The 11,056-nt window shown below is 36.7% G+C and overlaps 1 protein-coding gene across 3 annotated transcripts; it reads right to left on the bottom strand.

Annotated features, from left to right (window-relative positions):
• LOC109232134 (F-box protein At4g35930-like) lies at nt 2,817–6,182 on the bottom strand. Of its 3 annotated transcripts, none has more exons than XM_019397802.1 (6): nt 6,050–6,182; nt 5,435–5,485; nt 4,745–5,279; nt 3,770–3,844; nt 3,562–3,671; nt 2,817–3,481 (listed from the first exon to the last, which is right to left on the bottom strand). In XM_019397802.1, exons 3-6 carry the CDS (start codon nt 5,129–5,131, stop codon nt 3,220–3,222), a joined length of 834 nt encoding a protein of 277 aa, XP_019253347.1. In that variant the 5' UTR covers nt 5,132–5,279; nt 5,435–5,485; nt 6,050–6,182; the 3' UTR covers nt 2,817–3,219. The 3 variants fall into 3 exon arrangements, with proteins under 3 accessions (XP_019253347.1, XP_019253348.1, XP_019253349.1); XM_019397803.1 differs by having other exon boundaries at nt 4,745–5,271; XM_019397804.1 differs by lacking the exon at nt 5,435–5,485.

Here is an 11,056-nt window from a genome sequence, read left to right as displayed (position 1 = left end):
AAAACTCTCTCTTTCTTTACTGCTACTTGTGTTGTTGCTTTGTCTAGCCGGCTGAAAGCCAAGGCTAGACTGTGGACTCTTGTTTGCTTTACCTTTCTGCACTTTGCTTCTCTACTGGTATGTCCTAGTTTACTCTTTAAGTCTCAACAACAATATGTTTCTTTAAGTTGCTTCAGTCTCTCATTCATGCTCACTTCTGCCAATGTTTCTGTAGTCTATTTACATTACTAGCATGCTGAAATATGCTCCCTTCCCCTTTTAGATTAATGTTTCCCTATGTATGTACTCTGTCAGTCGCTTGTTATGTGATTTGCTGACTTATGAATCCCAAACCCTGTATCCCCTCTATGTGTTTCTGTTCCTTAGGTTGGTTTGTGGGCAGGCCAACATCATCTGTTGTTGTGCATGACCAAACCTGCCCCTTTTTGGGGTCATATGCTTCATACAATGTATTCCCAAAATCCCTCTACCCTTAGTGTAACTACTGATTCTGGGTATTTTGAGCTCCACTACTACTGTTTTTTTTAAAATCACCCTTTAATACTTACTATTTCCAACTCAGTTTTAATCAACTTCTGTCCTGCACTTCCACTATATTCTTAGAACCTAGGTTCTGCTCCTCTTGTGTGAGCCTTGCCTTGGGACCCTTGAGCTCCCTCTGAACTTGGACGCATAAGGGTTGGCCCTTCCACTGCACTCATTTCTGTCTGGTTATGCAGACCTGGGTGTAAGCACTGCCCGGGGTCCCTTGAGACCTTTAGGGAACTTTGACACACCTAGGTATGAGAAAGGCTTTGAACATCATGGGCATCTGAAGTGATTAATTATATAACTAAGATAGGAAGTCAAGATCAGGCTTCTTTTGGTTATAATTTTTTGTTTCTGCACTTCTTTTTTAATTTAAGTATTTGGTCTGTAATAATTTGTAACGAACATTGGGGTTGGCTAGTAAAAAGGGATGGGGCAACTATGCATGTTTTAAGGGTAGATATCCTGCCTATAGAATCTGTTTAATAAATTATGCATGTTTTACTTCCATACTTAGATATCATGCCTATAGGATCTGTTTGATAAATTCTGCATGTTTTACTTCCACACTTAGACATCATGCCTATAAGATCTAAATGGCTATAATCAGATTTCATGCCTATAAGGTTAAAATCAGCTTCGAAATTAGATGTCATGCCTGTAAGATTAAAATCAATATCTTTATAGAAATTATGCCTATAGGAATTTCGCTGTGGTCAAGTAAACCCTGCCTACTCCACTTCATGATCAATTAGATACCATGCCTATAAGATTAAAATCAGCTATAATAGAGAGCATGCCTATAGGACCTAAAACCAGTTTAGTAAAAAAAATCAGTTTGACTCGTACTGTTCTGAATCAGTTTAAACAACTTACTCCTTTTAGCAATACGGTTTAGAAAGCATGCCTATAGGATCCAAATTGCTCGTCTAGAATTCTTTACTGTTTTACTACACTCCTAATCAACAATAGATATCATGCTCCTAGCACATCACTATTACGCCTAGGCAAGACTTAGGTAATAATAATGATTAAAATTTAATCAAGCCTTATTGCTCTCGGTAGCTCCGCGCCCGGAACCAAGATATCTGCGGTCGATTTCAATTTTAAGGCTAACTCTTATATTTTTGTTTAATTCATCTATTATTTTTTGGATCAAACTAATTCACTTGTTTATAAACCATATATAAATTCAACTATATCGTTTTACGAGTAAATATCAATATGATCATAAAAGAAGAATTTACCTGTTTATATACTTCACTGAAAGTTCACTTATAACGAAAAAATTAGAATTAACTAATTTCCATTTATAAACTACCAATAGATAGGCATTCGAAAATAATAATGACATTTGACAGCTCCTAATTCCTACCGTATGTATATTCTCCTTTCCCTCAATTTACGCAAAAATCTGTAAAACTGATAAATTAGAAATCATGAACTCTATCACATCATTCTCAGTTAAACAAGTATATATATGACTGCAATTTTGAATTTGAATTTGAACAGTATAAAATGAATCTTAATACAATAATTCATTTATTTTTAAAAAGTGTACGAGAAAAAATATTCCTAACCAGCTTTGGTGTTGAACGCCAACTTCTCCAGAGGATCGTCATCGAAATCGTCGATTAGCTTTTCCAGTTAATAAGTACCCCTTATTCCCCTACTTTTTCTATTATGCATGTTATTAGTGTGACACATTTAGAATTTTAAGTCGGTGTGTACATCTATGTTGATTGTACGAATTTAATAGGCTGAATATCTAAAATGACACCTCAACTTGTGCCGTTTTCCAAAGTTAGTTCTTTTGACTCTTAATTTTTTCGAATACTTTATTTTTAAATGGTTTACGAGAAAGATATATTATTAACCAGCTTTGGTGGTGACTACCAGCTTCTCCGGAGGGTCGTCATCGACGTGGTTGATTAGTACTCTACATGGATATTCTAGTTAGAAATTCAAATCAATTACCATAATTATTTAGTAGTCTACGTGAATTAAAGTTAGAAAGTTGAATCTATTTCCATAATCTAATGTTTGGAGATCTTGATTTGGTAAATTAGTTCTGCAAATTACCAGGTCTAAAATCCAAGGCTCTAAAGATATATCAGCAATTCCTATGCTCGATTGCTCGTATACCTAAAGCATCACCATTATGGTTTTAAACAATCAATAAATTCATTAAAAAGTCATTTGATTACAAGAACTCATCGGTAACAATGGGTACTCTAATTTTACTTGAAATTGGACACAGTTGCAAGATATCAATAGAAAATGCAACCTTGATGAGAAATTCAAAAAGTTACTTTATTTCAATATGTAATATGCTTCACACATGTGGAATACCCTCTATTTAAGTAACTTTTTCAGCTTCGAAAATAGAGGCTTAGCACAGCTCTTGCTGATCGCTGCCTTGTAGATAATATGAAGGGTGTAACAGACAAGCAACAAGCAAGAAACTCCCAAAACCAAATAAATAGAACTTATATAGAACTATACACAAGCCCAGTCTCCACATTATTCGCAAGAACCTTCAAACCTTTTCTAGACCTAGCAATCTTCAACCACCTTCAATGAGTGCCCTGGGTAATATTACAAAACTGCACCCTGTCCATATCGCTATCAAAGATGAAATGGAGATAAGATTCCTACTATACACATATCAGGAGACAAGAACACCAGTATTTAACGGAGTTTATTCTGAGCAACAGCCTGGCATAGTTCATCCTCGTAGAATAGAACTCTATTAGAACCCAAGGACTTGCATAGGGGCTTTGGTATAACAGATGGAACCAAGCATCTTGAAGGAAATACTGACTCTTGGAAAAGAACAGCTGCAATTTGCCTCATCTCTGTGAACTTGAGACGGGATGGTGGACGTGGACCATGTTTTGGAGCCTTAGGAGTATGAGGAGAGGGGAGCCATGCACCTTGTCCGTCCTCTTTGCTGCAAGTGAGCGGTATATGAGAAAATTCAACAGACATGTCCAATAGCCATCTAGAGGATGCACTGAGTTAAAATATTACCTTACAAATGGCCAGTGATCAGTGGGGAGAGGAGTCATGGTTCTTAACATCTCCTGCCGCATTCTATCTGGAGTAGTATAATTGAAATGGAAAAGCCTTGCCTGAATTACCTATTTAATTTGTACGACTGATTAGATTCCAATACATTTTCCATGTCAAAAACAAGATACACACGGAGAAAAAGAGAGATAGTGAGCAAGTGACTCACTGCCTTCCTGATCTTTTGAGAGACATGGAAAACTGCTTTGAGTTGGTCGTGGTGCAGATGGCAAAGTATTTTAACCTCAATCAGAAAGTAAAAATCCATCAGTCATTCAGCCCAGACAGTTGAATGTGGCAAAACAGAGAACTTAAAGAGTTAGTTTCCTAAATAGCACCAACAAGACTAACACACAAGGGCAAGACTAAGGACCATGCCCTACGGGTCTTGGATTCAATTTTTAGCAGATGCAGAGCACATTTATACTTTTTTCCTGATGAGTACATTTTGATGTTTTATTGACTCTATGTTAAGAAAAACACGCAAAGATCAACTTTTCAACACCCAATAGTTTTTGATAATGCACAACGGCCCAATAGTCTTTGAAATACATGTCATAACTTTCTCCAATCAGCTATTTTCAGCTGATCGCGTAATCCATCAAATTTATTCAGGTCAAATAATTTCTTTCTTTTTCTTCTTGAAGCATTTTTACCTTTAAGTTATCTTAAGTTCGGGTTACTTACAAATTTAAACCTAGAATGAGCAGGTCCTCTGCGTGATGCTATCCAGGAAGCCAATAGGACAGGACATCAAGGTGAAACCAAAAGGGGAAAAAAAAGGTGGCTGTACATAAAATACATCATGAAAGGATTCATATTGTTGCGGATAGATGACATTCATCAATCCATCAGGGAAAATCAAAGAGATCTAGCTGCTAGGATGTGTTGTGGATGAGATACATTTATGTAGCTTCATTCATGAAAGTTCTCCAAACAAATTAATGAAATCAGATGCTATAAATGAGAAACATTATACTTTCCACATAACAGAAGCATATTTCTTATTTTGTCCTACTAGTAAAACAAAATGCAAAGTCAAACAGTTCAAAACATGCAAGTGGAACAAAATGATTATCAGAATATTAAACATACAAGTATAGCATATGATAAATAAAATGAAAAGGATGAGAACACTCTATACCAGTAAATCCATTGGAAGAGACTCGAGCCTTGACTCTGATGTGCACTCTAATGCACCAGGTGTCTTTGGTGTCATTTGCAAATTCTTCTGCTTGGATACGTCAATGGGTGTATGCATAGCACCATAACAAAACCTCACGGGTGATAAAATTGTCGGAGTTTCACAAACATTATGATTTTGAAGCACAATTTGATCTTTTGTTTCATCTGAAGTAATTACCGCCACCCTTTTCTTCCCAAGATCCGTACAAGATTTAGCGGCCGAAACCTTAGTGTAACGAAGCTGTGCCAAAGCACCTGGTCTCAAATACTTGCCCGTTGTACTCCTCGACCGCCTTTTCTGTTTTGGGGTTTTGGATTGACCATCTTTGGGTGACACTTTACCCATATTATTCTGTTCTAATCTCTACTTCCCAAGCAATTAATCAATTTATCACCTTTATTCCAAATATCTCGACTTTAATCATTTTTTATTATTATTTATCAAATCCAGACCAATTCTAACTTGGATTACCCTTCAACATTCACCTGCAAAGCTAAATTCCGAAAAACAACCATCACTACTGGAAAAGTTTTCAAATTTTCCAAAAAGTTCAATAACTAATTACCACAAACATAATAGAAAAACCAGAAAAATAGAAGCTTTAATTAACTGATTATAAAATTCCTCAAAGGTTATAAAGTGAAATACCTTAAAATTAACTTAATCTCACCAATTTCAATCAGTTCCTGGTTTATTTCCCTACAGAACCAAAAACAAAAATCAACCAAAGCTCACAGCTAAACCCTTTAAAAAAATCTCAAATGAAGCATATGGTAAGGCACAAGTGTCAACAATATACATACAGAACTTCAAAATGTTCTACAAAAAGATGAAATAACAACAATAACAATAGAGGCAAATTCAAGATTTGAACTGTATGGGTTCTAGATTCTAGCCCTTTGTAGTTAATGGGTTCTAAGTTTATAATCTGTACAGATTAAATGGATTATTTTAAGACAAACACAGAGTTAGACGAAAGCCCAGTACAATAAACAGTACCATACTCCTGTAACAACACCTTAGTCCCAAACAAGTTAAGGTCGGCTAAATGAATCAGATAAAAACAACAATTATGCCTCAATCCTGAACTAATTAAGGTCGATTTTATGAATCTTCTACTGTTCCACTAAAAATACAAGTAAAAAAAAGTAATTGCTTAAAATAAAACCAGAATACATGAGAAAAAACCAAAAAAATGAATTTTTAGAACATAAATCCAAGATAAATTTAACAAAAATAAATAGAGAAGATAAAATTACGAACCTGAAATGAAGCGGAAAAATGGACTAAAAAGGGCGAGAAGCCAAAACCCTAGCGAAAAAGGGAGAGAAGAGGGAAAATGGGAAGAGGAAAGAGGAGGGAAAATGAGAAAAGGAGTAAGTAATTTAGGGTTTTGGCAAATTAATTAAGGAAAAAAAAAGGTTATTTGAATTTGTTGTAAATGCCCGCCAAATTTTTCAGCAACTGTTTACCATATATAAAATAAAATAAAAAACTGATGAAGTTGGGACCCACGTATGTGGACTTGGGGAACTGGGCCCGGCCCTCGTGGGGAACTGATATATGACTGCTGACGTGGCGAGCTTTTATTGGATGTGTTGACAGGATTTTTTGGGCTCAAAGTAGGAATCCGAGGTTGGGATTCTGACGTGTGATAGTCTCCTACGGCGTAGATGGCGGCAGACTTAGGCTTGTAATTAGATTTTGTTGTGATTTTTTGGTCTATTTAGATATTATCTGTCTATTTCAAAAAACTTATTTTGGGAGGGAAAATTTGATTTTGCTGTTGAATCTTGATATTCTTAATATTGTTCTATTTAGATATTATCTGTCTTGATATTGATCCGAAAACCAGTTTGGTTTCATGCCGGGACGGTCCACTATTGAGACCATTCACATTGTGAGGAGATTGGTGTAGCAGTATAGGGCGATGAAAAAGGAATTGCATATGGTGTTCATTAACCTACAAAAAAACCTATGACAAAGTTCCGAGAGGGATTCTATGAAAATGTTTGGAGGCTAAAGGAGTGCTTTTAGCATATATTAGAGTAATTTAGGATATGTATGATGGAGCTAAGACACGGGTTAGGACAGCAGGAGGAGACTCTGAATACTTTCCTGTTGAGATGGGTTGCATCATGGATCAATAATTAGCCCGTTTTGTTTTCCTTGGCAATTGATGCATTGACGCGACACATTCAAGGGGAGGTGCCTTGGCGTTTGCTATTTGTGGATGACATAGTCTTGATTGATGAGACCCGAGGTGGTGTTAACAAAAGGCTGGATGTCTGGAGACATACTCTGGAGTCTAACGGTTTCAAGTAGAGCATGACCAAGACAGAATACTTGGAGTGCAAGTTCAACAGTGTTACCCATGGGGTGGACAGGGATGTGAAGCTTGATACGCAAGTCAATCCCATGAGAGAGAGTTTCAAGTATCTGGGTCTATAATTCAAAAGGATGGGGAGATTGATGAGGATGTTACACACCGTATCGGAGCATGGCGGATGAAGTGGATGCTCGCTTCTGGTTTCTTGTGCCATAAGAATGTGTCGTTGAGACTTAAGGATAACTTCTACAAGGTAGTGGTTAGACCGACTATATTGTACGGGGCAGAGTATTGGCCAATCAAGAACTCCCATGTCCAGTAGATAAAAATAAAGGTGTTAATCGGGCTGGGTCGGTCCACTAACAACCCGTTTCGACCCGGTTCAGCCAGGGTCAACCCGGTTCGGTAAGGGATGGGACGGGTTGGCTGGGGTAGGGGGCTGTGCCGGACGGGGTCGGGCCTTTTTTTGCTACCGGTGCACCAGAACCCGGCTAGCCCGCTAACCCTTCCACACGGTTTATGTTGCAATTCTTTTTTTAATTATAACTGTTGCCAACGGTCAAAATCAATAATGACCGTTGGGCAACAGCCATTTTTTGCACTTTTAGCCATTTCGGCCTATGCCCTTACCAAAATAGCCCATCCACCCCCTAATAATTGATAAATTACATTCTTAGCCTTTTAATAACTATAAAAAGTTCCCCTCTTCTTCATTTTTTTCACAACTTTCTCTCTTTTTATGCTCTAATTAACTCTCAATTCCCTTTTGGTTATTGAGTTGCTTAGTACTCTCAAGTTCTCAATTAATTAACATTTCAAGTTTTATCTATTATTTACGATAGCCACTACAAAATTACGATTATCAAGTGAAGTGTGGTTACCATTTTTGTTAGGTTCAAGTTAAATCATGCCCCGTTCTTCTAGAATGCGTTCACATATTTGGGAACATTTTGAGGTGGTAGAAGAAAATGAAGAAGTTCGCAAGTAGAGTGCAAGAATTGTGGTCGAGTCTTTAATGTTCATCGAAAGTGGGAGGGCACAACTGGTTTAAGGAGGCATATCAAGGGTTGTCTTGTGCATCCTCCAGAAATTTATATTTAAGTTGATTTGAGACGATTAGGGTTATTTTGAATTTCTTAGACTTATTTAAACTTAATGTGTTAGTTATAAGACAAGCTAATTTAAAGTATTATTATGCAATGAAAATATGAAATGAAAGCATTTGAAATTTGATCCTTACATATTGGTCTTATTAAATAATTGTATGTAGCCACTTAATTTGAATTACCAAATTTTAAAATTCAAATTTCAAATTTAAAATTTAAAACTTTACACTTTAAAGTTTAAAAGTTTAATTTTATGCCTTAAAATACTTATTTCATTATTTTAAAAAATTGCAAATACTTAAGTAACAATTCTATTGAAAAAGGAAACATAATACACTAAAATAAAAAAATAAAAATTAACCCGGCCAGGTCCGAACCCGATAAGCCCGAACCCGAAGGGGCCCACTAAACCCCGAAATATCCCAGCGCACTAACCGGATGGGCTGTTTTTCTCATGTCCAAATCAGTCCAGCCCATCCGGTAAACACCCGTAGATGAATGTAGCTGAAATGAGGATGTTGAGATGGATGTGTGTGCATACTAGGTTGGATAGAATTAGGAATGAAGTTATTCGGGACAAGGTGGGAGTGGCCCATGTGGAGGCCAAGATGCGTGAGGCGAAGCTGAGATGGTTCGGGCATGGTAAGAGGAGAAGTACAGATGCCCCAGACAGAGGGTGTGAGAGGTTGTCAGTGGGGGGTTAGAGGAGGGGTAAAGGTAGGCCAAAGAAGCCTTGGGGAGAGGTGATTAGGCGGGGCATGGCGCATCTTGAGCCAACCGAAGACATGACTCTGGATAGAAGGGTGTGGAGGTTGAAGATTATGGTAGAAGATTAGTAGGTAGTCGTGTGTTTCCCTTTGTCTTCCCTAGTCGATAGTATTAGTGTTAGTACGGTACCCTTTTAACCTTAGTTTGCTATTATCGCATTTCTTGTTCTGTTTATTACTTGCCACCGGTACTTCTGTAGTTTGCTAGCAGTACTTCGTTCATATTCTTGTTTGCTATCTTAGATTTAGTTTCTAATTATATTATCTTGCTATTACTTGCTATCAGGGCTTCTTTCACCTTCTTTAGCCGAGGGTCTATCAGTAACAGTCTCTCTGCCCTTCCAGGGTGAGGTAAGGCTGCGTACATCCTACCCTCCCCTGACCCCACTTATGGGATTACACTGGCTTGTTGTTGTTGTACTAGATATTATCCGTATTTTTGAAAATTACTTTTGGAGGGAAAATATAAGAATCTTTTTTATCCTAATATTTATAGGTTACATATAGGGGTGGAGGCATAGGTCGAGCTACGAATTCGGCCGAACCTAGTAGTTTTTGCTCTAAGAATGTATTTGTATTAAAAATCTCATTAGAATTGTACAATATTAAATTTAGAATTCAGTCATTAGTACTTGAAATTGTCATTCTAAAATTCAGAACCCATAAGGTTAAAATTCTGGCTCCGTCTTTGTTACAAATATCCAATTTCTTTAATTATACTTAGAGTTAATATCAAATACCTACAGGAAGGGAAAACCCATTAGTGCTTACATGAGAACCTTATACATGCATATACTTTAAAGTTTAAATATTTATAAGAACATTAGAATTTTGTGTGCATGGATGAGTTTGATTGACTATCTCGTTTCCCCATGTTGAGAACTGTGCCCAAAATTTCGCTAAGATGTAAGGATATTCAAAATTTTATATATATTTGTGTTAAAAAATATAGGTCAAAGTAACAATATAAAACAAGAAGATAAGTAGAATAATAGAAGAAGAGATAACTTTCTTATATCATCAAGTGTTCAAGTGTCTTCCATCTCACATTTCATGCCTCTATTTATACTATTACATATGAAGGTTACAAAATCATTGTCTTAAACATGGCATTAACAATTGAGATCATGGGGAGGGGTTATGGAGGTGTGGGAGTTACAATCATAATGGTGATGAGTAGTGGGAGGTAATTTACATCATGGGTGAAAGTAGTGGGAGTAATGGACATCCACATTTACTAAATATTTTGTAACACTCCCCCTTGGATGTCCAAAAAAATAGATAATATGCCTCGTTAAAACCTTCTTAAGAAAAAATCCCGTGGGAAAAAATCTTAGTGAAGGAAAAAGAGTACACATATCTCTAATACGCTTTATTTGCTGCCTCGTTAAAAACCTTACCAGTAAAACCCAGTGGGACAAAACTTAGGCTAAGGGAAAAAGAGTACAGCGCGTATCTTACTCCCCCTCATGAAAATATCACTTTATTTCTCGAAGACGTCGCATTCCAATCTTCTGTCTCAACTTCTCAAATGTTGAGGTTGGTAAAGCCTTAGTGAATAGATCAGCCAAATTTTCACATGAACGAATCTGCTGAACATTAATTTCACCATTTTGTTGAAGATCATGCGTGAAAAAGAACTTTGGTGAAATATGCTTTGTTCTGTCTCCTTTGATGTATCCTCCTTTCAGTTGAGCAATACAAGCAGCATTGTCTTCATATAGTATTGTTGGATTATCCTTTTTCATAAGAAAACCACACATTTCCTGAATATGCTGAGTCATTGATCTTAACCAAACACATTCCCGACTAGCTTCATGAATGGCTATTATCTCAGCATGATTTGAAGATGTGGCAGCTATTGTTTGTTTCATTGAACGCCATGATATAGCAGTACCTCTATATGTAAACAAATAGCCTGTTTGAGATCGGGCTTTATGTGGATCAGACAAATAACCTGCATCGGCATAGCCAATCATTTCTGACTTGAATTCATTAGAATAAAACAATCCCATATCTATGGTTCCCCGAAGATATCTAAATATATGCTTAACAACATTCCAATGTC

Source organism: Nicotiana attenuata, chromosome 9, assembly GCF_001879085.1.
Source record: "Nicotiana attenuata strain UT chromosome 9, NIATTr2, whole genome shotgun sequence".
NCBI lineage: Eukaryota > Viridiplantae > Streptophyta > Magnoliopsida > Solanales > Solanaceae > Nicotiana > Nicotiana attenuata.
This window is presented reverse-complemented; position numbering and strand designations above follow the sequence as displayed.